The sequence below is a fragment of the Metarhizium brunneum genome, chromosome 6 (genome assembly GCF_013426205.1).
Source record: "Metarhizium brunneum chromosome 6, complete sequence".
In the NCBI taxonomy this organism is placed as follows: domain Eukaryota; kingdom Fungi; phylum Ascomycota; class Sordariomycetes; order Hypocreales; family Clavicipitaceae; genus Metarhizium; species Metarhizium brunneum.
Window position 1 is genome coordinate 3,267,864 of NC_089427.1, and position 26,780 is coordinate 3,294,643.

Genomic DNA, 26,780 nt, shown 5'->3' on the forward strand with positions numbered 1-26,780 from the left:
AAGTTTGAAGTGGTTTAACCATTTGGCAACTTGGCGCTCCGGCTCAGCCGAGGAGGTGAGACAGCGTCAAGGCAGCCATATGCAGTCTAATCTGATAACCATCTCAAATGCAACATTTGTCAATCCAAACACTCATGGCTGCGTGCCTCGATCAATCGGAGGGCAATCGGGCAGTCGAGGTGATTCGAGAAGGGGACCGCCATCACGAATGGGCTTGAGGGGTCACGTCACATCACGTCAGGATCGTCACACGCACACTTGGCAGCTGTCTGCCTGCATGCTACGTCGATGAAAATGCTTGTTTGTACTTGTACTCCGTACAGAGTAATTTATTAGTCCATGCATGCATGCATTCGGCGTCGGGTGGATGGGGGCGGTTGTCTCGTGTGGCGGGGGAGACGGAATCGTATTGGACTGAGACGAGCTCTGCCATTTGCCATGATTTAAGTGCATAATCCTCGTAGGCCATCCACAACCAGACGAGGCTGGAAAGGAGAGAAGTCGGAGTTGCAGCCAGGGCGGAAACCGTCTCCCTTGGCCTCGTCTAGCAGCTTCTGCCGTCTCCCTATCGAGTATCCATAGCCTAAAGTAGTGTTGCGCAAGAGATTTGCCCTGCCATTGTCATCGCGGACACCCTGTCGTCTCCTCATGTCTGTTCCAGAAGCAGACCAAGGCCGAACCCTGAAGCGCTCATGACCCACTCTAGTCGAAAAGAGTGTGGGGGGGAGAAGAATTTCGAAGGGCCAAGTGGGAATGAGATGAATTGATGCCTGGCGACCTGGGACCTCAAGTGCTGGGTGCTCCGCAAAGGCCGGGGCTGCTGCAATGACATGTCCCAGCATCCAGATCTGACCATGCTAGTAGCGCGAGTGCCATGCGATGCCATGCAGTACGCAGTCATGCTGGCATATAGTATCGCGTCACTGACTGCATGGACTTTGCGCCAGAGTACTGAGTAGTGTCAAGTTGCAAGAATTGGTCAACTGGTAGTTTCCGGTAGCAAATACCAGACTTGATCTGGCACAGTTGGTCGTGCTAGGGCATAGCACTAAATTCATACTACTTAAGTAAGTAGATGGACAGTCCCGTTAGACTTTGATGGAGAATATCCAAGTCTGCTGGTCAGCTGCTGGCAGGGCTATCGAGACCTAGCACAGGTTCTTGGGTACCTGCTTGCGTACTACATGCGTACTGGCTTGAAATGTCAATCAACATCCACGCACTCGCACCTGCCCCTGCTATGTGCCCCAGTAAGCCGGTGTCCCGTAAGCTCAAAGTTGCAAGCTGCACCCGGCCCTCCCCCGCTTCCGGCCCTAGTGCAGTGCACTGGTGCATGGCTCATACTCCGTACTAGTCATGAGCCTTCTCGCCTCCCCCTCCAAAGTCCAGATGTCCTTAACATCAAAGCGCCCCAAGCCTAGTACAACTTGACTGTACATCCCGTCTGGACTGGACCAGACTCTGCAAAAAAGAGACGGCCTGCAGCCACCAAACCCCAGGCAGGACTCACCACACAACACCACACAACACACAAGTCCACCGCGTACGGTCGCTGCTCGCAAATTTTCGTCTCTTCATTTTTTAGCAGGAGCCTTGTCAAGATATCTATCGTCACACTCTCCGCCAATCCATCCAGAAAAGACTTGCCGTCGTGTGCACAATCAGCATTTCCACCGCAGGGCACACGACCACCACTCCACCCTTACACTGCTCCGTCCTGTCCTGTCCTCGCATCCGAGGAGGCCTCTGCCACGACGAGCCTTGTCGACATCTCTGACCTGTGCGTGGCCTTGACGCCTAGACCCGGCATCGAGCCTCCCCTTGATACTCTACACCCCTGGGGATTCTTCGTCATCGCGCCACTGCCATGGAGAGTCTCCAGCTGTCTCAGGTGCTCGCTGACTTGAGCAATCTTGGAGCTGCGGTAGGTGTTTGCCACCTGGATGCATTCAACGCACCTTGTCTAAATCTCGTCGCTGTAGGAACCCGAGGCTGCCGCCGCCATCGTCAACGCCAATGTCCCCATTGTCAAGGCAGAACAATTAGCCGAACCGAAGACCTCTGCACCGAGCCCTCAACCGCCGCGCCCGACCAACATGAAGCGATCGTGGTCATCCGAGGCTGGTGTCCCCCCCAAGTTTGACAAGCTAGGTCGACGAATCCTGATTAATTCAGGGTCCCGATCTGGATCTGCCGCAAACTCATCTCCTGGAACGCCTCGACTGAGCGAGTCTATTGTATGAAAGCCTATGCGCTCCCTGCCCTGCCCCCATTTTAAGCAGCACGCGAAGGAATTTCAGTTCTGATGACAAACGTCTAGGTTGACGATGACCTGGAAAGAGCATCTACCCTCATGGCTCTTTACGACATCCGCGCCAAGATAAAGCAGCAGGACAACAGCAGCCTCATGAGAGCCCGCGAGAAGATCAACGCCCTAGCCGCCAAGCAACAGGCTGCTGACCGTAGTATGAAGGCCTCCGACGAGCTCCGGCGCCATCGATATTCTTTTCCCAAGCCCGGTCTGTAAATCGTGGGCCTACTGTTTTGAATTTTTGGATCGTTTTCACATAGATGAACTTTGGGGATTATTTTGCAAGGCGTTTCAGGGAACTTGTACTCGGACAACTAATTTCATCAAGTCCAATGTCGTCTTTGGTTTTCATTGACTAAACATTACCTCTGCTGCTGTTTTCATGACAGGCATCTTCTTTAAACAAAAGTACTATTGACAGATAATTCTTTCTGGCAACGACCTACGACCTAAGCAAAGTTATGACGATACCATTGTGGCCGCGGGCGAGACAGACAGGCACATGGTGCTGGATGAGATGGGAGTACAATGGCGGCAGAGGCTCATATTTGTATTGTATCCCGATACTGAGAATATCGAGTTCGGGCTCGTTCTTCTGCGTTATGGGCAGTGGGAGCTGGACTTGTTCTGCTGGAGCAGAAGCCGATTTGTTCTTTCCTTTGGATGGGTTTTACGCCTCCTGACTGTGCGACTACTCTGTCCTCCTCGGCAACGGGTTGGAAACGACATGGATAATGAGAAGGGGAAAGGGGACGGGATGAGTTGATGCATCTTCTCGAGCCTGAGATAGTCCTACAAGGCAAGCTCTAGGGCAGTCGCTTCCGACTGTTGACTTCAGGACGCCAGCGTCGCATTCTCAGCGGTTTGCTTTTGCGGGAGGGCATTTTTGTACGATTATATACCCACGCCTACCTACCTATGTAGTAATGTTTGATTCCGAGAAACACTTCTGCAGTCAGACCACAGGTAATTAATTGTTCAGAGAGTCCAGGGAAATGTTTGTCTGTGGCCTATGCACTGCCTTTGCTTGCTGAGATTTCGTAGACATGAACCCTTGGGGCATAAGAAATGTATTTAGGGGAATTTTATCTTGGACAGTCTCCGGCCAATGAAGACTGGGCGCGCATCTTGAGTGGTTTGGTTGTGTAGTGCGGGAACTTTGCTGAAGCTTTGCCTCTGCGATACATGCTTGCATGCTAGTCTCATGCACGATATCAATGAGTAGCCGCTCATGGTGGCCAATATTGACTGGAACCGAGATTTTGGGGTCCTACTAAAACGGAAGGCGCCGACACTGGCTCGTGACGGCACTGGGGCCACTGGGGTCAACGGTTCCATATCGCCGCCCCTGAATGCTTCCCAGCCAATCAACTTCCAGTCTCCAACGTCCAACCAACGCCGTCTTGAAAGCGACCAACTTCCCAGGCATCAATGCGCATTTCTGCCAGTTACTCCGTACACAAAACAATTCTAAATGCGTGGTCGGTGGTGCAGTGATTCCTCAGGCGAGGACTAGTCGACTTGTATAGGGCCTGGTCATACCTCTCTCTTCTGTCAGGTGCTGCCATCATCCTTACCCACGTACATACACCAGTCCCTGGACGCTGAGCTCCAGCCATGGCATCGACAATACCGCTGCTGGACCATGAATCCGTCACCTTTGAAGAAGCGAAAAATCTGGACTTCAATGTAATCCATCGCCACAACCAAGTCGCACTGGCGAAGCAGCTATATCACGATTTATGGAGCCACCGGGAGTCTATTGCGACAATAACGAAGAAACAGCTCGGGCTGGACGCTGGAGCAGAATGCTCCGTCGCTCTCCCTCAGGATTGGATTCGAGGAAAGTTCAATGTCTGTATTCCTATCGAGGTGAAGTCGCGCCGACTCGGAAGAAGGGTGTTGATGCGTTGCCCCATGCCTTTCGCGCTCCGTGACTCGGCGTCTCTGGACGAAAAGCTGCGAGGCGAGGTCGGTGCATACCTCTGGATGCAGGAACACTGTCCAGATATTCGCATCCCACAGCTATATGGATTTAGTACTTCCAATGGTCACGTATGTATTCTGAGCATAGCTTGGGGATGGACACGTTATTAATCGAGCGCAGTTTACTCATGAAGCCCGACTCCCATGGTACATGCGCTTGCGTCGTATCGTCTTGCGAGTCTTTCGATCAGTATTCCAACATCCGGCTCTTTCATCATACGCCCCTATGACTTCACCTACGACATTGCCAACTCAGTACATGTTGTTAGACTATATAGGACAAGATGTTGGGCAAATGCTGTCAAGTACGTGGAATATGCACCGGCATGACCCGTCCCACCGGAATCGACTGTTCCATGGTTTAGCCCGCATTATGATATCGCTGGCCCGGATACCACAGCCCAGAATAGGCTCATTTCGATTTCACGACGACTGCACTGTAACACTGACAAATCGACCTAGTTTTGCAGCCACTGCGCTACTGGAAAACTGGGGGGCCGAGCCGTCAATAGATCATGAAGAAACGTATTGTTCCACCGAGTCGTATGTTGCCGACATGATCACATTACATGACAACTATTTCTACAGCAATGAGAGTGCAGCAGATGACGAGCATGACTGCCGGGCCCAGATGGCAATTCGTACGATGCTTCGCACCCTCTCCCACAACTACATTAAAAGGGAATATAGAAATGGGCCGTTCCTACTTCAGCTCACCGATCTTCATCAAAGCAATGTCTTCGTGGATGATGACTGGAATATCACTTGCCTTCTTGACCTAGAATGGCTATGCGCTCTACCTCCAGAGGCCTTGTCGGCCCCGTATTGGTTCACGGGGCGGAGCATTGACGGAATTGTGGACAACCACGAAGGCCAGAACTTGACTGAATACGACGGCATCCGGAAAGAATTTATGCGCGCCTTCTCAGAAGAGGAATCTAGATTCAAGCTAGTCTGGCCACTCTCAAGGATCATGGAAGAAATGTGGCAGTCAAAGGGTACTTGGTTTTGGCATAGCTTAGAGTCTGTTAATGGGGCCTACTACCTGGTGTATGATCACCTTGTACCACAGTTTTCAGAAACCATATCTGGACTGGATAAGTCCTTTGCACTACTCTGGAGACGGAAGTCACAGCACATTGTCGAGAAGAAGATTTCTGATTTCAATGGCTATACTCAGAAACTAGGTCGACTATATACTGAATGAACAGTAGTCGCGCTACTTGGAGGACTTTTCTGCGGCCTCTCGCGCCTCTCTTTCCTGCTTCCTTTTGAGTCGATCCTGTTGCGTGCTTTTGCCAGACGATACGGCCAGTGCCGCATCAGAAGGTTTAATAACCACCCCGAAGCTTGCCTCTTGAGCCACTCCGGTGTAGCTGGCCGAGGAATGAGCATCGCGCTTGTCTGCCATCTTGATCCTTGGGCATGCCGCTGTTAGCGACTTGTTGTGCTCTTGAAGAAGGCAACTTACTATTTGTTTAAGTAGATTTAGATTTAAAGTTCCACTTCGATATGGTTCGAATATTGTCTGGTATGATTTTGGTGTTTATATTCCGAGTTCTATGGACATTATGCGCCGACATTGCCTCTACTTATAGTCCGGTGGGGCGTCGAACCCCCTCAGTTGATGTTTGAAAGTCGCGCCTGCTGCCTAGAGTCGAGGCCTGTTTTTGCGACCTACTGCATGACAGTATCTTGGTTGATTGGCTGTCGAGTGGTATTCTGCCTCGTGATGTTGGTTGTTGTTTTTTTGTGGCACAAGATGCATAATCTCTCATTGGGGCTCAAGCTTGTGACATGAGCGACCAATGGGCAGACATTCCAGGCAGAGATGTGTATTTTCGAATAAATCCATTTTTTTCTCTTGTTGGTTCTGAGTTGCCTCGTTAGTCTACTTGCGAGGCTCGTAGCCAAAGGTTGCATCGGCGCCGTACTTTAGTCTCGGCTTCGCGTTTTTTTTTTTGGTACTGTTGGTACGTCCGCCGGTCCTGACTCCTATCTAAATGAGCAGGTATAATTCTCTTTTTGAGGAGAGGAGAGGAAATGAAAAGAGTGAGAATCTACTAGATCACAATATACATTTATTGGTGCTGGGTAGAACGGCCAGCCTCGTATGTCTCTGCTGAGAACAGATGTGCATAAAGGGGCCACGCCACATGGCTTGGTTCGCGGACGTATTCGCCTCCCTTCTGCGTTGGCAAGTAGATAAAAACAAATTTACGTAAATCGTAAACCGTAGACTGGAAGATTTCTCATCACATGGGTTGGGAGGAAGCTCTCTTCACGTCTTGGGGGCCTAGCTGGTTGATGGTTCTGTACGGCTTCTTATGCAGTTGGTTGAAGCTCTGTTGGAAGGCGCGGCGCTGACGTGTCTGCCTAGGGGAGGCTGGATCGATATCTAGAGGTTGTTACGAAGGGAAATGAAAGTTGGAAATGTACCAAGGGTGGTTGTCGACCCCGGGTAAATGTGTAGCTTGCGTCACTTGTATTTCTTGCTGTTTATCTCCCGTACCGCGTGAGCTTGGCAGACCATATGCGCTCTTCTCGTGTTTCTGAAAGCCTGTGCGTGGCTTACTATGACTTGGATTGCAGACGGAAGACATTTGGTTGTGGTGTCGTTGCGGCGTGTAAACGGTATGAAAACTTTGCGCTGGTCCTGCTTTTGCATCTCGGTGATCAAGCGTCCCCCATGCCTTGAACAACTGCCTTGGAGATTCATGACTTTTACTCAACATGGTCTCACATCTGTCGTAATGTCGAAAAGAAAGTTATACAGCGCCGGGAACTTTATCGTTTGCCGAGATAAAAGTTGATTGGGTTCATGGCCGGTTGTGACAACTCCCCGTTACTTCGAATCTGCTTCTGCCCGGCTCTGGCATCTCCTCGATTTTGATGTTGTGCTTCATTGCATAAGATGGAAGGCTTTGAACTTGCGAGAGCTACAGAGGCCGGTGTACACATAGGTATCCGGCCCTAGATGTGGTTACAAAGAACGAGTTTCACTGACAAGTTCATATCCAGCTGTAGAAGATGTCTTTTCAACGTTGGGAGTTGAAGGTGAGCTCCACACCCACAGGCATAAGCGTGGGTTCACAGCCAATGAGATCGGTTTCCATGCAGGTCTGCAATCGGAGCCCGACAGACGTCACGGCAAAAAGCACGACAAAGCCATGTGCACGTACTCTGTACACATGCACGTCATTCTCGTGGGCCTGAGCTACTTGTGCGTCAAAGTGTTTGGTGTACAGAGCATTGACTTGTTCAGATGCCTTTCAAGTACGCCCTGGACATGCTCTGAACAGCCAAAGACAACAAAAACATGCGAGGAAGGATCTTGTCGCACCGACCACAATGCTTTCAACAAGAAATGTTTTATGGTCCTCGCTACCGATGCTCGTGCGAAGAGGGAACTAACTGTATTACGAGACAAAGTTCTTCCAGAACAACACATGACCGGGCACGGAAGCGAACCCGGGCAATGGGGCTGCATCGTTGAGCCTCTCCCCTCATTTGGAATACGCTCCCGCTGTGACAGTGTGTTGGTCTGGGCTCAAGTTCGCAGAGGCGAAGTAAGCAAAGAGCGGCTGATGAACATTGAAGTGACATCGACGGCCAGAGGGGTCGGTGGGGATGACGTTGGGCGTCGTTACGGCAGTCGAGTGCCTGTCAACTTTTTACCCAATCCATTATCGCCTGTCTACTCCGTATGTTAGTCTGACTGATTCCAAGTGTGGCGTTGCTCATGGGTCCCACCCATGATGCTGAGGATGAGAGAATTCGCAAGCCGGCCTTGGCGGATTGATTGCTCAGCCTACAGAGAGAATGTGAGCAGTCACTTTTACCCCGTGAACGGCGACCAAAAAAAAAACGAACGCCGTCCTTCACCGTGATTATTTTGTGGTTTCTGTTTGCGTGGGATCTGGACGTGCTGCGTCGAGTGTCCTGCCTCTGTTCTCGCGAGGAAATGAGAAAAGCTGCATTGTTTGTCACGGATGGGCTGAGGGTCCCCACTGGCGTCGGCCGCGGCTCGATGTGATTTGCTGGCTGCGGCAGCCCAAAAGGGTCGACAGGGTGGCCCCACCCCACGCATAGCCACCGAGATGAAGCGGGCGCATGCGGGCTAACTTTAATTGCGTGAGGCAAACTGGCGACCCCGGCGCAGACACTCTCTGGACACGCAGGCGGTCGCTGGTTCACAAGCTCCGGGCGAGGGATTCATCAGTGCCAAGACTCACCCCGGCCGGCTAGTCCAGCTAGTCTGTCGCCGTGGCTCAGCCCGACATTCGAGCGCCCTAACAGCCGTCCGTCGCCTTGACGTACAAAAGCTCCCTCGCCCCGGACGCTGGTCTTGCTCATTGCAGCCATCGATTCGTTTCGCAATCTCGGGCCAGAAATCAAACGTTTCATCTCCATCGGCCATCGTCATCGTGCCTTCACTCACCTCTGTCGCGTGCGAACCGACCGAGCCCACATAAGCATCTTTGCATTTCGCATTCCGCATTCCGTGTGTCCCGCCGAGCCCAATTGGTTGCACCTGGCCGGGGCAACACGTCATCCATCGCTGCGCCAACAAACGACCAGCCCATCCATCATCGGCTTTGGCATCAAAAGTCGCCTTCACATTTCTTCTTCAGTCTCCTCTTCCCCCCCGCCCTTCCATCATTCTCGACACAAGAAGAGCAAAAAAAAAATTCACCATGGCGCCTACGTCTACCTCGGACGCCTCAACGGGGGCCTCCGTCATGGGCCTCATCAAGAGATACTACTACTGCGACAGCTACGGCTACAGGTACAGATGCAACAGCAGATGGTACGACTGGGGTCGCTGGGTTGTTCTCGCGGGCGTCATCGTCGTCTTCCTGCTCATCATGATGACTTGCGCGTAAGTTTTTTCTCCCCAACCCCGCGTCTTCTCACAGAGCGCAAACAACTAACCAGAAGATATAGCTGCACCGCCCGTCGCCGACGTCGTCGCGGCGCCCAGCCCATGTACGGAACGGGCTGGATGGCCCCCGCCGGCAAGTACGACCCCAACCAGCAGCACCAGATGAACAACTACAACCAGGGGTACCAGCCCGAATACAACCAGGGCTACGGCCAGCCCCAGGGGTACTACAACACGCCTCCGCCGTACGGCGGCCAGGCGCAGGCTCCCCAGAATACGGGCACCACGTTCAACCCTAATGATGGCTACTACGGGCAACAGCAGTACGGTGTTCAGCAGCCGCCGACTACGTACCACCCCGATGGCGGCTATGCCCCTCCTGCTGGACCTCCTCCCGGCAAGTAAGGGGTATCCTGGGGCTTGTCTGGTTTTTTAAGGGTTGAAGATTGTATGCAAATTTCTCTTTGTGAGATTGTTGGATTTAGGGTGGCAGGGGGATAATGATGGGGAGGAGTGGCGTCGAGAGCACGTGTTGGCCATTTTGGGATGTAGTTGGAACTGACGATACCTGAAGAATAATGAATGTTTGGTTTACCTGAGTGTCTGACACTAGGTGTCTGTGTGTTGCGCTGGATCGGCCGGGAAACTATAGAAGTGTAGCGTTATTTACCAATGTTTTTATACCAGCCGCTGTCACGACCTAGTACATTGTCACGCAAGCTCATACGCCGATTCTCAGTATCATTTATCCAAGGCCGTCCATTTGTCGACGAAAAGCGGCTTGGTCGCTGCTCTTGTACGCTGGACACTTTGTATCTACCGCAGTCGGCGCTGCTTTCCTTGTCGTCAGAGACCTGTACCTTATCGGAGCTCGTGTCTCTTGCGCTTGGAAACCTGATGTATACACGGCTCGAGCTGATGAGATTCAAGAGGTCAGGGGACAGCAAAGTAGCGCCGGCCACGATCACGGCATGATGAGGAAACAACAACAAAAAAGAGGCAGGCTTCTAACAGAGAACGTGAATCTGTCCACCTAATCAACTGCTATCCCGGGTTCCGGTTTATGAAGGCCTTGTATATCAAGGCTATGCCAGCTGACTGGCCTTGTCAACGAAGATGGTAAGCTGGGCTACAAGTGCAGCTGTACATTGCGATTAGTATTTAGGAGTGTGACGGGAGGAAGATACAATCGCGCTACATGGTAAACTGAAGCTTATTCAAAAGGCGGAGCAGCATACCGCAAAACAAACTATTATATTGGGCGTCTACCGTTCTGGTGTCTGGAGTGTGTGTGTGACTAGGACCAGACGTATTGCAAGATAGAAAGCTGCCTCGAGGGAACAAGAAATTAAATTAAATTCGAGGAATAATTCCCCATAGATGCCTACACTATGAACTGCGATGACCGACCTGGCAGTTGATTGTACGTTATTAGTTCCATGTCCCTGTAACGATCATTCCGTACATTTACAAGTTGAAGGAAAAGATAACGCTCTTGTTTTCCGCATGCTCTCGAGTAGCAGCACATCCAACCCTCGTCACCTGGTTCGCGTCACACAGTCTGGCCCATGACATCCCCGCGCAGATAACGATCCGTGTCTCACAAACGGCGCCACGTCACAAAGAGCACAGTGTAGGTACTGTTGCACTTGATGCCGCAACGATGTTCAAAGAATCTCGTGTTTGAGTACTCACTCTGTTCAAGGCATCAGACCAATCTCCGTTGCGGTCAAGGTTGCCTGTGGCTATTCTTCGTCGGGCGTCAGGCCGCTGGATGTGGCTGGCCGGCCAGGTGCGTTGCTCAGTTTCTGACCGAGACCAAACATGATTTGCCAGCCTTGAAATCCGGCAAATGAGGTCCAGGCCACCTAGGAATCTGAACACCCCTTTCGGAGTAGCATCGTCTCCGATTCGCCCCCCGGGAAGGAGAGGCTGGGCGGCCCGCGCTGGCCAGCAGTGTCACGAAGCCGGTTACACCAAGTATGCAAGCTGCTTCTCGACCCAATGCTGCGAAAGTAGTACTCCGTATTAAGAAGGCTGGAGCCCCAGGACAATGCACTTCGCCGATGTACCGTAGAAATGCGGCCGTCGTAATCCGCACAATACTGTCTTTTGCGTCTTGGCTTGTCTCGTCCGTCGTTCCTTGTTTTTTTCTTTTTTTGCTGCCCCTTCCAAGTCAGAGCTCAGGCGTAGGCGTTGGCATTGAGCGAAATTTTTATTTGACGCAACCCGCGCGTCGCTGCTGACGAGGAAGAATGGGAGCCATCCTTCTGGAAGGACACCTTGTCATCAAGAATATTGAGCAATGGTGCTTGCGGAAGGGCCGCCGAGGCCGCATCGACCCGGTCCTAGCAGTCGTGTTCTTCAATACAGACCCTGCTGCCGAGGAATATGTCCGAATTAAAGCACACGTTGCTGAAAAGGTACATTGGTGTTGCGCAGCCGCAAAATAGCTTCACTGACCGAGTGCGTACGTTTCCAGGCGGGCGTCGGATACTGGGTTTACGAAATCTCTCCCGAAGCCTCCTCGGGCCATGTCCAGAGACAGATTCAAGAACTCAACGAAAACGAGCAGGTGCACGGTATACTCATTCAGCGCCCACTGCCGGAGCACCTCAACGAGCCCAAGATCATGGCGTCCATCGACCCGGACAAACACATCGAGGAGTACTGCGAGGGGCAGCCCAGCAACATTGCTGCTGACGCCCTTGGTCGCCTCCTCTCCAAGCATGGGAGGAGCCGTGTGTTGTGTGAGTCCGCCGTACACGTTGTGGGCTTTGGCAACATCATCACCGATGGTTTCACGTCGCACATGAGGCACCACTACCCGCGGGTCAGCGTTTCTCCCAATCTTCCCAAAGTCACGGGTGACGCAAAACCCGGTTCAGAGCATGTTGATCGGCCAGCCATGCTCATCACGGAGCTTCATCGCGGGCCTGGCTTCATCAAGCCGCGTATGATCCGTCCCGAGGTGCGGGTAATTATCGACCTTGGCTTTTATTCCACGGAACAGGGCGTCATCGTGGGGGACCTTGACCACACAGTGTTTGAGAAGGATGAGCTTGCCGTCGCTCCGACACCCGGTGGTGTGCTGCCTGTGCTGCCGTGGTTGATGATGGAGAGGACTATTAGAGCAAAACGGCTTTTGACACGGAAAGAGTCGCGATTTTGCTGTATATGTCAGTAGCTTGTTCCCAGGGCCGAATGCATCACTTACCCGTCAAAACGGCATACAAATATTCCTGTTTCCTAACAATACTTATTTCCATATTGTTTGCGCCCCATGCATGCAATATTTCCCATGATTGAATACCAAAAATCGCCAGTCATGATTCGTGGGCAACGCCAGATAGCAACAAATGTTTGCATACTTATCTGTCGCGAATATCACCAGTCCTTACAGCCTCCAATTAACTAAGTATACCGACAACAGACCACTGCCCGACACAACTCGCGCTCTGCGCCTGATTCACACACCAACCTGGGGCTGTAGAGGCTCAAGACACGAAGCGCGTACCTTTTGCTGACATGCGATTTGGACAACGTTTGACTTTGCCTTTGGCCAGCTTGTGGCTCAAGACGGATTTCATGATGCACGGCGCGAGCGAGTTTAGGCACGCTGGAACAGGTTGGCATAAGGAGTCCTTGGCCCGATTGACCCCGAGGCAAAGTATGCCGGCTGAGATGAAGGACAATTGCGTTGATGACTTTTGTCCATCCGAAGCAAGTGTTTTGATGCGTGTTTTCAGTTAATTGTGGCGCGTTGCAGTATTGCGGTTGCCTTTCTTTCCGGTTAGCTAATTTGCGGGGTATCGACCGTCTACCACTTATTTAGGTTTAAACTTCGTCAATTGGGCCTATTATCAATAATCGCAACCACTCCTACTTTCCAGTATTGCCAGCAGTGCGCACTTTCCTCGTCTTTGAAAATGCATCGAAAACACGGGGCTGAATTTACCCAATCTATGCAGTTTGCTTAATTTCTAAACTGCTTTTCGACTCACTAGTACACGGTTGATTGGGCCACTCTTGTGTGGGTCCGCGTTTAAACCGCTTAAGGGAAATTCGGCAAGTTCAACCGCGAGCAATTACTAGTATCTCATTTTGTCGTTGAGAGGCAAAATGTCCATGAGGATATCTTGTCCAGAGGCGACCGGGCGTTTGCATATTTTGCCCGAGTCTAACTAAAGACCGCTGCCGCTCTTTCTCTGTGGTTTCTCGAGCTGGGCTGTACTATGGCCAGGTTACTGGGGCAGCTCGGTGCTGAACTCTAGTTTATCCTTGTCCATGCTACTCTTGTATCCAACGGTGTGGCTCGGCGTCGACAAATAAAGGACATAGTATGTGGATCTGTGTACCAAGGACGGAGGACCTGCAGATGTCAAAGGAGAGTTTCAGACTGACGACAGACCGACGGGGGCCAGTGCTAAATAATAAATATCGACTAATTTTCTACTATCCTGCCTGTCTGTCAACTTTGGGGGAGCATGGATCCCATCAACCTCAAACATAACGACGCTTTGAGACACAGCACGGGTAGAAACGATACACGACTACCCGGGTATCCAGGCACGCGGTCATCCTTTCTGACAGCCCAGGCCACATGGTGTTGATTCGCTCCATATTGACGACACCACACCAGTGGAGGCCCCGGAAATGAAGATGGCGCAGAAAAGTAATGGCCTTCCAAAGCCTGACGTCGACAGCTAAGCCACCCGGTCCCCATTGTCCGTCCCGGCCCGTCCAGCTGGTCGTTGCAGATGAATTGCAAACGGGAACGTCGCGACTTGAAGCATTGATTCTCTTCCCCCCTTGGAAGCGTCGTCACGTCTCGCCAAGACGCAAGCATGGTCAAGTGACAACAAGCGACAAAAGAGCAAGGGCTTTTCTTGTGCCCCCAGAAAGGGGACAAAAACAAGTGACTCAAGCTGAAGGAAGAGGCATGCTTGTGCTCAGTACACATGCATGTACCATGTACCCGACTTGACCCCTTGTTGCGCCACGGTCCACGCACAGGACAAACAGGTTTTTGCAGGTGCGGTCAGGAAAAGCAGGCGGACCAGACGCTTTATTCATTTGGCATCACGTACTAATAATGGTACCGAGAATTAGCAGCCAGGGCAGAGATGCCGTGTGCGATGGGCCACGCGGCAAGAGGAATGAGGGCTGAGGGATCGTAGGAGGCACTTCGCGAGCATCATTACCAAGAGAAGCTCGCAGGGGGGATCGAACAGGTTGTCGGATTGGCCCCAGTTTTCCAGGGGCACACCGGGCATCCCTGATCAGCTGCGGGGGGGGCATTGCCCAAGAGAGAAGCGCTCGTCCCGTCATGGCCATCCAGACGTCGTCTTACCGCGACTCCGGTGCCAAGAAGCATCGAAGGCAGGTACCCGAGGGGCGTACCTGCCGTATCGAAGTGACTTCCACCGCGCCGCATCCCCTGTCATTTCGCTGGTCCCTCCGCCGCCGCACATCAATTGATCCCAAGTCCCGCACCGCCAGAGGAAATTCAATCACAATGGTCAATTTGTCCATCTTCTCTTCCTAGCCGTGCCTCCCGCTCTTTTCTCATCCTTTGCTCCTGTCGACGATCCTTATCTGCCGTAGACGGCATATGCTCGTGCACAGCGACCGGGCCCTTTCCACGCAGCGACGGGGGCTTTCTTTTTTTTTTGTTCCAGTCTCCTTTTCGCACCGCTGCTCGTCACTCCTTTTTGTCTTGCTCGAAAAACGTGCCCTTCTTCCACGACGAGTGCACTCCTTTATACCCCGTCTTCAACCTCGTCTTTGCCCTGAGCACCCCCCTTTGGTATCCCGAGGACCAACGGCTGCGCCTGCGACAACTGTTTGAAGCGGCCCGTTTGATTGTACATGTAGCGACGCCCGTTGGCGGCAAGGTGGCCAAAAACTCGGCATAGCCCACCCGACTTGGTTTCACACTTGAACCTAAACCTCCTCGTTCTCTCCAGGTTTAAGCTTTCCGATTTCGTTCCGATCCGGATTTTCATATCGCTGCTCTCGAGTCGACCCCCGTCCGGTGCTAGGAAAATCTCGACTCTGAACAACTCATTCCCTGCCTCGTCGCGACATTCACGGTCCGCATCACCTGGGGGCCTCCTCTTTGTCACTTTTCGTGGCTGCAGTCTGGCTGAGTGGCTACGTTTTGGCGCCGTCTAAGCCCCCCAATTCATTCGTTTGCGACCGTCGAATAATAAAGTATCGCGCCCGGTTTATTTTTGGAATCAAGCACATTGTTGGCTCTGCTGTCACTGCCGGAAACCTGTTCAAGCTTATTCTGACGACCCTTCTCGTCTCTCGTCCGACAAGATTACTTTGCTCTATTGCCACCTTCCACATATCTCTGCTTTGACTCGAGCCTTCATGCCATATTGTGGACCTGCTCTTTCATCGCATGGCGCAAGCACTTGGGATTTAAAGGTAGTCCTACCCGACTGCCACGTCGCCTAAACCTGCGAGCCTACTCTTAGGGACTCTCTGTCCTCTTATTTACATCGCGGTTAGCCGTATTGGACGACGGCCACACGAGCAGCTCAACATGCCATCGGTGGACGTTGCAATGGCGAGGTCCTTGCGACCTGCAACCTGGCAATTGATTAGAGATGCTGTCGCTCGATCAGTCGCCCAAAGTTTGGCCAAGAGAGATATCGTGACGGATGCCCAAAACCAAATTACCGATGCCAAGACTGCTTTTTCAAGTTGGGATAACTGTATGAAGGCTGCGTTCTGCAAGTACGACTCACAGATGCCATATACTTTGCCACGTTCAGCGCGTTGGCTCTTCCCCTCCTGTTGCTGACAAGTCGTTAGGTGGCCTGTTATTGGCGTCATCATTGTTGGTAGCCTCATCATCCTGTCTATTGTCTGGTGCATCGTTCGATGCTGCTGTTGCGGCATGTCATGTTGCTGCAGTTGCTTCCAGTGCTTGAAATGTTGCGGCAACTGTTGCGGCTGCTGCGATCCGCCTGGCGATCGCAAGAACAAGAATCTCGACAGCCCGTACATCCCTCCTAATCACGATCAGAGCCAAGGCTACCGAAACCAAGCTCCAATGCAGGTACACTTTCACCCACCAGCACAATCGAAATTCGAACCACAACAGTATGCCGAATTTGACGTCTCCAAAAAGGGCGACGGGGACGCCCTGCCTGCCATGCCCAGCTGGGAACGCTCAGGGTCCAAAAAGGTCTTGGTGGAGGAAGAAGAGGTGGAAATGTCCAATCTCAGAAAGGCGCCAGCCCCATCTTTGAACCATAACCGCAGGAATCTACCGTCTCCTACTCCCGTCAGTCCCGTGAGCATGAACTACGATCGCCAATACGGTCATCTCCCGGGCAGCTCCAGCGGTCACATGTCTAATCACAGTCAACAAGACCTGTTGATAAGTCCACAATCTCCCGGCTACGGACAACCTAACCAAGCGCCTTATGGTGTTCCAAACCACGGGTATAATAATGATTATTTCAGTACGAATCGTCAGTCCGCGGGTTTTGGCCTAGATGACCCATACGATGGCCATGCTCCTATGTCCGGCGCCAATGCTCACGCACAAGCTGGTCAGCAGTCTCAACTCTACGAAGCTCCTGGACACCAGCCATATAATAATGCCCCCTACGGTGTTGCTCCTGCTGCCGTCGCCGGCGCCGTCGGCGTTTCCGGGGCAATGGCGATGCGCAACCGCAACCAGTCTACCGGACCGTACGATCAACCATATGATGCGCCGCCGGTCGTTGGTGCGACTATGGGATCCGGAGGTCGTCAGTCACCAGCCCTTGCCCAGAGTAGTTCTCCCTATGGGCTGGATCAAATCCACGAGCAGTTTGCAGAAATGCCGGCCATACCGGTCGACCATGACCGTATCCATGGCTCAGCTCTCGCTCAGCAGAACCGATCACAAATCCCTGATCAGGCGGCACCTCGAGAGTTGGCCGGGAGCACGCCGCCTGAGGGTTATGGCATGAGACAGCCTGGCACAGCAGACAACAATGCCTCTTCACCGGTAGGTGGAAGACCACCTTACGGCATGGACCCTCGCATGAGAAATTCCCCTGGGCCTAGCCAAACGCCAGGGTCGCTAGGTGAGAATCCTTACGCCTATCCCCCACGGGGATCGCCAACCCCCCGCAACGACCAGGGATACGGCCGTGGGCCTCCGTCATCTCTCGACAACGTGAACGGAAGCTACTTGCCGGCCTCTCCCCGCCAGTTCTCGCCAGGTCCCGAACGCCAATACTCACCCGCCCCCGATCGTCAGCGGACCCCCGGACCACGCCCTCTTACAAACACTGTCCAACCACCCAGCAACACCTTTAACCAGTCGCCGCCTCGCTCCCCATTTAGAAACAATAGCGGATTCGACTTTGAATCAGGATACTCACGACCACAAGAGGATCGACATCACTCCCCCCCGGCTCAGTCACCCACGACAGCGGCATACCCAGGGCAAAGGACGTACCAGCCCCAATAATCCAACTGTATGATCTTATGCAAATGAAGTGAATATTCAATTGGGGCGGCGTTTTTCTGTTCAAGGGACTTGCTTTCCAAGGCGTTTCTCGAAATGGGTAACATTTCGGTCCAAAGCCACTTTTAGTCTCCAAAAGTTGGGCTTTTTTTCCCTCCTTTTTTTTCAAACTTTCCGTATTTTAGGCACAACGCCTTTCTTCCTTTCATCATGTATCATAGATGTCATAGATGCGACACCGGGGATTAGTCAGCGAGATCTTTTGGAGACCATTCAAGCTGTTTTGTATATTCAAGGGCATAGGGCCTTTTTACGATGTAGTATTTTGATTTCCTTTCAGTTGAATACAGCATCAATATGGTGTCTTGGCTGAATAATGATGGAAGGTGATTGTAGACCCTTGCGAGGCCGGAATGACGTGCAACAAGTTTATACAGACTGATGGGCACACTGAAGAAAATAATAGCCAGGAAAGCTGAAAATATCGTAGATTGACACAACTTCCGGAATGGACTACAGTACAGGATCCCCAAAGCCAACGCCAGCATTCCAGGAACGCGCTATATATAGTGTATTTGTATAATTGCTCGCTGAAATCAACAAAGTACATCGCAATGTCCAGATCCCCCAATCTACAACAAAAGGGAAAGAAATCAACAGAAGCACACAATTTATTCCTTGGGATACAACTCCGTGGATACCTTGGCCCGATCCAACCTTCCCCGGCTAGAACTACTTCCTATAACGGTGGGCGCGTCCCCATCCACATCGGGGTCATATTCCTCCTGTACATTGCTCTCAAGGCCGTTCTTGGACCGGAGCGGGCGGCTGCGGCTATCAAAGTCGCTGTCGTTGTCGTCTGCATCGCTACCTTCGGCTTGGCTGCGTAACCGAGTGCCCCGGTATCTTGGGATGTCGTGGTCTGGCTCGTCGGAAGGGAGGCGTTCGTGCTCTGGTTCCTTCATCTTGATGAACGAGTCGATGATGTAGTATTGCAGAGCATTCATGATGAGCGGGAAGATCATCATGACGAATGCTATTTGGAGTCTTTCGTTGCCTTCGGTCCAGGAGAGGGCCCAGTCGCCGACTTTGGAGATCCAGGGCATGACAATGAAGATGATGAGGACGCAGATCTTCATGCCGAAGAGGCCGCAGAAGTAGATGACGGACTGCTTGAGCCACCACCACGAGCTGGGGGGGTTGCCGTAGTTTCCCGATTGGATGGACTCGAAAGGTTTGCCGAGCGGTGTCAAGGCCACGAGGCCGGTGATGATTTTCAGGAGAATAATAAGAATAGGGATACCGAGTGTTGTCTGGAATTCATACGTTAGCGTTTGTGATTTGCATTTTTGAGGGCAGTCGCGGTTTACTCACGTCAATACCTAGGTTGAGGAGATAGAATGAGCAAGGGTTGGGTACGTAGGGGTCGTCGCCCCGTGCCTGCACTGCGCCCGGTTCTAGCTTTATCGAAAACCGGCCGCTTGTAAGCATAGACATGAAGATGTTGGCAATATGCACCAGGACAGAGCCAAACACTTGCTTGGACACGTCGAAGAACCAAATCTTAAGTGGTCGTTGCGGACGCTCTCTGTACCGCTTATACACCAGCGACAGCAAAGCCAAGGCTCCCAATGCCGCTTGAACTATCAGGGCAAAGGAGCCGAGGAGCTGGCATTCACCTTCTGGGCTATCGTGTGGTGAGTCGGGTGCAGACGTGGGTGTGGCCGTAGTACTTGAAGCTGTCATGGCGGCAACAGTTGAAGAAACAGCCGAGAAGATGGTCATGACAGGTTCAATATCAGCGGTGTGAGTAGGCGGGTCGATGCCTATGCTGGCAGGATTTCTAGCATATTGTGCAACGCGAAAGTCCATCGGAGCGGCTCAGGAGTAAAATATCGAAAGAAAGTCGGGAAATGGGAAGCGAGAAATGGAAATCGATGGTGGCGGGCAGCCAGCAGTGGTACCGCGAACGGACGAAGAGCCAGGTGTCCCTGCCGGCTGAATGTAAGCGAGATGAGGGTTGAAGAGAATCGTATTCAGGTGTTGCCGCGTCGATGAAGCGTAGAGAATGATGGCTGGATCGAATGCTGTCAAGATGCCACGGGGGTCAAAGATGAAACAGCGTCTCAGCACACAGGGTGCTGGGAGACAAAGAAGGGCGGGGCGCCTGTTGAGAAGCAGCAGAAGCACAACCGCCGCGAAGAATGGTAAGGGCAAAAACAAAATGAAGTGGTAACGGACGGAGAACGGTTGGTAACCTGACCAGGTGGTGCAGTACGACGAGAAGACTCGTGGTCCCGAGGGTGGTGAGAGTCTTGGACGTCACCAGGTGACTACTCCGTAATGCACACAAGACAGACTTTGGTAGTTGAATACATGTCTCAGTAGGTGCAGTCGGTACTGGACAGAGTAGCGTACAAACACAAGCCACCAGGCTCGGGCCACGGGGTAAATTTAAGTTGGAGGCTGTCTGCATTACTCGGGCACCTGCTCAGCCCATCAGCGTTAATGGCTAGGGGCAAAATGCGCGGGTCCGAGCGTCACTGACCTGCCCAGTCGCCCAGTGCTATCCGAGTTATCAGTCATCAACTCAGTCCTGTTACCATCTGCCTTCTAAACCGCTTCAAAGTTCACCAACTTCATCTGTTATCCATCAGGCAGTCGAATCCAATCCATAGCAAATGAAGCTAGAAATCTAGCCCAGGGGCTTGTCCTCTGATAAATCCGAGAACATCATTTCGCACATGAGGCCGCGTTCATCAGCCCTGTGTTGGACCTGTAGGTATTGTACGCCGCATTTTACCCATATCAGCATAAACCAAAGAGAAAGTGATAGTTTATGACTTTACATAGTTTGTAATCTACATTAAAGATCTTTTTTCTTCCATAACATGTCTGCATTCCTCCCCTATCCCTTCCCCATGCGAGCTAGCACCGCCACTCCCGCTGGCCCAAGCCACACCTAGCTGAGCCTCACGTGCAAGGCTGCCCGTCCGATACGACCTTTCCAAGTCCGCTTAAAAAAGTGCAGAGCTCTAATGTCCAAAAACTCGCGATAGTCAAGGGGACCAGGTCAACCGCCTCGAAACGCCCCATACCACGGATCCCCTTTGCGCGCGCGCACCCTCACCTCTCGCCATTGGCCGTTCGAGCTGCCACCACACACAATGTTTCGATCACGGCTGTTACCGCGCGCAGGGAAAAGCCTAGGCCTCGGCCTTCGCACCACCGTCAATGCCAGAAGAAGCCTGCATCAAGTCCCAACGCTGCCTCACGACTACTCCCAGGGCGTCCCTAACCTCATGAGCCCCGGGGGCTTCGCGATCGCATGGTCAGACTACATGACTCTGATGGTAGAGAAGCTCAATGCCTTGACGGCCGGTATGTGCTTGCTCCCGCTCCCGCCAAATGACCGGCCCAAACTTGACCGCCACATCCACGCTCACTAACGTCGCCCTCTTGCCAGGCACCGAACTCGAAGACAAGGACACCAAGACCATCAGCCTCCTGACGGCCCGCGAGCCCAACCAAGCCCCCATCTTCAACTACGCCTCCATGGCGCACAACAACCACTTCTTCTTCCAGGGCATATCGCCCACAGGCACCCCCATGCCCGACTCGCTCCGCGCCGAGCTCGAGGCGTGCTTCTCCTCCATCGAGACGCTGCGCCGCGAGTTCGTCATCACCGCCTCGGCCATGTTCGGCCCCGGCTTCGTCTGGCTCGTCAAGGCCGGCATCAACGACTACCGCCTGCTGCCGACCTACCTCGCCGGCTCGCCCTACCCCGGCGCCCACTGGCGCGCCCAGCCCACCGACATGAACACCGTGGGCGGCGACGGCTCCGCCCGCTCCTACTTCAAGAACCAGGTCTACGGCAGCAGGAAGCGGTCCGGCGACCTGCCCCCCGGCGGCATCGAGCTCGAGCCCCTGCTGTGCCTAAACACCTGGGAGCACGCGTGGCTGCTGGACTGGGGCGTCGGCGCCGGCGGCAACGGCGGCAAGACCGCCTATGCCGAGGCCTGGTGGAACCTGATTGACTGGGAAAAGGTTGCCCACAAGGCCCGGTCTACTCGGCCGGCATTCAAGGGCGCCGCGTAGTGAACAAGTGAGAAAAAGTACAGAGATGAAGCTTCAGTGGGGATGAAGAGAGGGAGGACAAAAGAAGAGAAAGAACCAAAAAAAATATAAGGCTTGGAGCATAAACCCCAAAGAAAGGTCATACGCCGTACTGGCAGCAGCATAGGGGGGGGGCGTGCAAAATACTGTAAGATTAAGTGTACTTGTCTGCATATAACCTGGCGGAACTCAATGCACGGCGATTGGGAGAAATATTGGACAGAAATGAATACCTGTAAATTTTCTATTTGGACGTAACTACCCTGAAGCTGTGTGCAAGGCAGCTTTGTTCACGCCCGTCCTTGGCATTTTGTGAACGCTTTTTATTCCAGAATACACCGGCCTTGGGCAAGAGGACCAAGTCACAGGTCGGAACTAGTGCATGGCAGGACCGGCATTGATTCTCGTTTAAAACTCATGCAACTCAATGCGTGAACAACAATATCCGATAGCAACAGCCCATATGCCCCTTCGTTGACCACCGCTACGATTGTATAGTGCCAAGATTTCACAGTTACTGACACACTGGGAAATACGCTTGGACGCAAGTTTATATAAAAGCTTTTTCGTCAAAAATACCAACTATTTCCGCTAAAAACCACAGTCAAAAGGACTGACGCGAACTAAAATCCAAATGGTATCCTGCTCATCCAATTCGTGAAAAAAGGAGAGTTATGTGTACGCAAAAAGAAATGTAAAGATGTGAAACGGCGTGACGCATACATCGACAAACCTGATAACAAAAGATCCCTAGAGAAGAGTTCAGGCCGTTCTCATGCTTTCAAAAATAGTCAACTTCGACAATGGAAGTTACAAAAAGGGAAAAACGTGCGCGGTAGTGTAAAGGAGTGGTTGGGGGTATTTGATTCGTAACGTCATTCATAACTATGCAGCCTTTGCGCCACATGATTTGATCAAAGATTAAACGGGTGCAGGAATGATGAACTGAGATCAGCAGATGAAATGAACTTGGTGAACCTAGATCATGTTTCCGTTGACGCTAATCTCGAAACCCTCACCTTTTTGCTTCATAGCTTTTGCTAGCATCAGCTCACGCATCCAATCGATGCGATCATCACGGCTCTTGACAGCGAAATGGTGCGTTTTTCCTGTTCCATTTACGCCCTCGGACGGGGTGGAATTGCCGTTTACACCGCTCATGGAACTGTCTCGCTTGCGCAGACGAGTTCCAGCACTCTTGTCTTGGGGAATAAGCTGAAAGCTGAAAGCCCCTACTGGGTCACTCTTCTCACGGTTGTGAGAAATACGAACTGCTTTGAAGGCGGCATTGAGCTTGGACGTAGATGCAAGACTAGAGCAGGCAATCGCATAGTCGTCAATGTCGATGTATTCAAGAGTTCGGTCCAACTCTTGCCCATCCTTGTGCATGTTGAGTCTACTTCCCTTCAGGGTAAAGTATCCATCTTGCCACTCATTGCGGAGCAGTCGTGTCTTCCGCTTCTTCATCGGCCCCTGATGTGTAATGCCACTGGCCATTGCTAATGCGTCATGGCCACCGCCAGGATGGAGGGTTGACGCAGGAGGGATGGCGTTCTCAAAGCTGCTACGCTCAGCTGGAGACCAGGGGTAATTGAAGCGAGGGGGAGCTCGAAGTGGCTGTTTCTGTAGCTGCTGCTGCACGCGGTAGATAGGTGAGGTGCTCTTTGGGGATGGTGTTTTAGATCTCTGGAGTACCACGCCATTCTCATCCACGGAGGGTAGAATTGGGAAGGAGGGACGCCGGTTGGATGCTCTTGATTGGGATCGAGCAGCGTGAGGCACTCGATAGTTCATATCCGGAGGTACGGACTGTGAAGTGTCGCGAGCTACTGGTCCAGCGGGTACTGCCGTGATGGGGACGTCCAACTCGGAGAATGGGGTCCCAAACCTGAAAGGGTTTCGGGGAGTTTCCAAATCTGGGGACAAGGGATCAGCTTTATTCATGCGATACGGGACGAACTCTGGTGGCTGTATCGCTTGTCGTTGCACTTGCTGCACCGGCTGGCCTGCAGCTAGCTCTTGTCGCTGAGGCTCGGTGGGCTGAGGGACTGTAGATGTCCTCAAAGGAGTACCTTGAAGTGGTTTTCCAGGGATGGAGAGCTTTGGTAGTTGACGCAAGCCTTGGTGAGGCATCTTGGCCGACGGAAGAATCTCAAACGGTGGTGTCGGTGGCACCTGGTCCGAGCTATTCTTTTGTTGAAACTTCAAGAACTGGCGGACATTATCCTGGGGGTCTCGAGCCTGAATGCCTCGCAATGTGGCTTCCTGAAGATATTGCAAAGGAGGCAAGCCACCAGGACCCATGACATCAGAGGAAGCAACAACAGAAGGAACTGCGTCTGATACGGGCCGAAAAGTTTCATGAGGGTCAATGGCCCTGGCCGTTTCAGGATTGCCTGCATCTCCGAAGATCATCACACTCCTTCCAGCGTAGACATCAACAGTTGGGTTGGCTTTCTTCAAGTCGTTGAGAAGTTTTTGGTTTTTCCTCCATTTGTGACAATTTTCTCCTTTTGAACAATTATGAGGTTTTGGGATGACTTGTTCGATACCGATGATAGAGACTGATTCCATTGGATGGACGATGTCCTCCTCGGCGGAGAGCTTGCGACGGGCCCGACGTTTGTTGCTCTGGCTTCTGTTCACTCCAGTCTGGGCCTTGTTTCTAGTCTCTCTGCAAGCTTCTCTGCTGGGCGCGTCCTCGATTGGTGTGGCTGGTCGGGGGGAAGAGGGTCTACTATCTCTAAGTGTCTGGATCTGATGCCATACTTTGGTGCGAATCCCGAAAGATTGAATATCAAGTTCTCGCAAGTCCTCGAATTTCAACGTTATCAAGATGGCGCCATTGATGTCATTCTCAATGAACCGATCGGCCACGGACAGCTCAATGCCAGCATTGAGCATCGACTGTGCGACCATCTCCGGTGTCCACGACGCAAGGGGAAGAGAATCAAGCTCTACAGATGTGTATTGGAAAGGACCGCTCCTTCGCGGCATCGGAGGTCTATCCAGAAGATCGCCGATGCCTCTCTGAGCCTTCGGGGTGACAGGCGAGAGCGTTAAAATGAAGTCATCGTCCACCAGGGGCGAGTCTGTTGAGCTTCGAAATAGATGAGGGCCGCTTGGTCCTTCCACTGGCTTGAATATGTGCTCAGGGTATGCCTCCCGTCCCCTGCTCGACCGTGGAGTCGGTGCTTCATCATATGATGACACAGTTGTAAAACTCGGCTGGCCAGACTATCATGAAGAGGCGCATCAGAAAGGAGGTTTCTGTCAAGAAGAATGTGCAAACTGATGTATGCGCTTACCGATTGCAGACTGACGCGCGGGGAGTTGTCTTCGGCTTCACTCATGATTTCCTCGTCCCAGTCTGTGTCAACGAACTCGGTAGCTACAGATGCAGGCCGTTGCATCTGCAACTCATTTCCTAAGCGGAAGAATGCATCCCTGGTAAATTTTTGGCGCATTTCTTGGTACGCCTGGCTGTCGCCAGGACGATAGTAGGCGTATTCGTACTCCTGTGGAAAAATTGTGTTAATGGCGGTTGTGTAAGCAGAAGATTTCGGGTCAAGTCAGGAAGACAAGAAACAAACCATTTTGGATACGCCGGTCTGAAGCCGCGTGCGTGGAAACAGACGAACGATGTTGGCCTTGTTCTAATTCCTTCTGTGTTGTAGAAATTGCGCTGATAGAAGTCTATAGCGGTGTTCACGGAGATTGGACCAGCCTGGACGTTATACGGAATGGATGGAGAGGCTGGGCCGTTGCCGGCTGTGAGCGTTTTCTACCTTGATGCCCACAAGGGTCTCACAAGATGTCCAGAGTGCCGTGAGACATGGGAATGTAAAACATCACAAAAGGAAAACAACGGCAAGCTCGCAGCGACAGCTGGACAAGACAAAAATGGCGAAACTCGAGAGAAAGAGGACCTCGGTGGCGGGTGGTTAGTGATCGTTATTATGTAGTAGGGGGTGGTTGCAACGCCCAGCGGTGTTAAGCTAGGCCTTGGGTTGTGAACTTTGTGAGCCATCAAATGTGACGAGCAGCAACAGCACCTTGTCGGGCCACCACCACGACGCCTGTCGAAACGGTTGCGGGCGGGGGGAGGACAGGACAGCCACCATGGTCCTTGGTCTGCAAGTCAAGGCGCCCAGGGACTTCTCAACAAGAGTCCGACGATGCATAACGCGGCTTCCGTCACAAGCCCATCACAGCGCAGACCGCAGAGACAGTGGCCATGGACTCGGCACAATGCGTCTTGCAAGGCCGCTGGCGAGGGCTAGCTCTCTTCAAACCCTGGCTAGATAAGATCTGTCGCTTGGCCATAGTATCAGACACGGCGACCTGGGCGCGAAGACGACGAGAACAATTGGACGGTTTACATGCACGCTGCCAGAGGCGTTGATGCATTGTGTCGGAGGGACTTTGTGATAGGCTGATGGCGGAGGGGTGGTGGCCCTCGTCCAGAAGTGACAGGGGGCACGAGGAGAGACAGACATGGTTGTTGAGAGCGTTGTAACTTGTCGAGTTGTCATCGAGGGTTGTTGATGGTCCGTCGTTGATGGTCGAAACAGCCCTGCCATGAGCTAGGACGAGTTGGTCTGGTTGGGATGCCAGGCTCCAACTGTTGGCGTGCGCGAATGGCGAATCGCATAATGTCCGGCTGCCGAGCCTATGCCAAATATAGCCAGTCTGGTGTCTCTCATGTCTAAGCGCCATCATGTCTGGCCTGCGCAGGATGCGCTTGGCACTCGCTGTAAGAGGGCAAATGGGAGCACTGGCTTCAATGTTCGGCGTGGGGTGTCCAGTCTGGACTCTGGAGGGCTGCAGAGGTCAACTGGTGCTCCTTCCACCAGCACTGACTTTCCATGCTGTCTGGTCGCGCCATTCCCACAGCGACCAGCTGCCTTGGGTGTCGCCTTCCATCTTATCTCGTCCAAGTTCGTTTCTGCACGTGGGTCCCACTGGTCTGTTGTACCTTCATGGCCCGGCCTTCACCT

The 26,780-nt window shown here is 52.5% G+C and overlaps 8 protein-coding genes across 8 annotated transcripts; 6 read left to right on the forward strand and 2 right to left on the reverse strand.

The window, feature by feature from the left end:
- Positions 1-1,867: 1,867 nt before the first annotated feature.
- On the forward strand, positions 1,868-2,527 carry G6M90_00g103290 (uncharacterized protein; the record flags this gene model as incomplete). The annotated part of the gene is made up of 3 exons (XM_014690533.1): positions 1,868-1,924; positions 1,983-2,237; positions 2,321-2,527. The coding sequence occupies 3 exons, from the start codon at positions 1,868-1,870 to the stop codon at positions 2,525-2,527; spliced, it is 519 nt and encodes a 172-aa protein (XP_014546019.1).
- A 1,401-nt stretch (positions 2,528-3,928) lies between these two features.
- On the forward strand, positions 3,929-5,504 carry G6M90_00g103300 (uncharacterized protein; the record flags this gene model as incomplete). Its single annotated transcript, XM_014690532.1, has 2 exons — positions 3,929-4,366; positions 4,419-5,504. The coding sequence occupies 2 exons, from the start codon at positions 3,929-3,931 to the stop codon at positions 5,502-5,504; spliced, it is 1,524 nt and encodes a 507-aa protein (XP_014546018.1).
- Positions 5,505-8,994: 3,490 nt separating this feature from the next.
- On the forward strand, positions 8,995-9,587 carry G6M90_00g103310 (uncharacterized protein; the record flags this gene model as incomplete). The annotated part of the gene is made up of 2 exons (XM_014690531.1): positions 8,995-9,179; positions 9,245-9,587. The coding sequence occupies 2 exons, from the start codon at positions 8,995-8,997 to the stop codon at positions 9,585-9,587; spliced, it is 528 nt and encodes a 175-aa protein (XP_014546017.1).
- A 1,850-nt stretch (positions 9,588-11,437) lies between these two features.
- folD (Bifunctional protein FolD) lies at positions 11,438-12,369 on the forward strand (the record flags this gene model as incomplete). Its single annotated transcript, XM_014690530.1, has 2 exons — positions 11,438-11,605; positions 11,665-12,369. 2 exons carry the CDS (start codon positions 11,438-11,440, stop codon positions 12,367-12,369), a joined length of 873 nt encoding a protein of 290 aa, XP_014546016.1.
- Positions 12,370-15,738: 3,369 nt separating this feature from the next.
- On the forward strand, positions 15,739-17,667 carry G6M90_00g103330 (uncharacterized protein; the record flags this gene model as incomplete). Its single annotated transcript, XM_066131613.1, has 3 exons — positions 15,739-15,932; positions 16,011-16,062; positions 16,123-17,667. The coding sequence occupies 3 exons, from the start codon at positions 15,739-15,741 to the stop codon at positions 17,665-17,667; spliced, it is 1,791 nt and encodes a 596-aa protein (XP_065987597.1).
- A 668-nt stretch (positions 17,668-18,335) lies between these two features.
- On the reverse strand, positions 18,336-19,536 carry STIMATE (Store-operated calcium entry regulator STIMATE; the record flags this gene model as incomplete). Its single annotated transcript, XM_014690528.1, has 2 exons — positions 18,336-18,977; positions 19,039-19,536. 2 exons carry the CDS (start codon positions 19,534-19,536, stop codon positions 18,336-18,338), a joined length of 1,140 nt encoding a protein of 379 aa, XP_014546014.1.
- A 1,295-nt stretch (positions 19,537-20,831) lies between these two features.
- Positions 20,832-21,762, forward strand: G6M90_00g103350 (mitochondrial 37S ribosomal protein mS42; the record flags this gene model as incomplete). Its single annotated transcript, XM_014690527.1, has 2 exons — positions 20,832-21,045; positions 21,131-21,762. The coding sequence occupies 2 exons, from the start codon at positions 20,832-20,834 to the stop codon at positions 21,760-21,762; spliced, it is 846 nt and encodes a 281-aa protein (XP_014546013.1).
- Positions 21,763-22,758: 996 nt separating this feature from the next.
- On the reverse strand, positions 22,759-25,376 carry G6M90_00g103360 (uncharacterized protein; the record flags this gene model as incomplete). The annotated part of the gene is made up of 3 exons (XM_014690526.1): positions 22,759-25,017; positions 25,089-25,298; positions 25,374-25,376. The coding sequence occupies 3 exons, from the start codon at positions 25,374-25,376 to the stop codon at positions 22,759-22,761; spliced, it is 2,472 nt and encodes an 823-aa protein (XP_014546012.1).
- Positions 25,377-26,780: the final 1,404 nt, after the last annotated feature.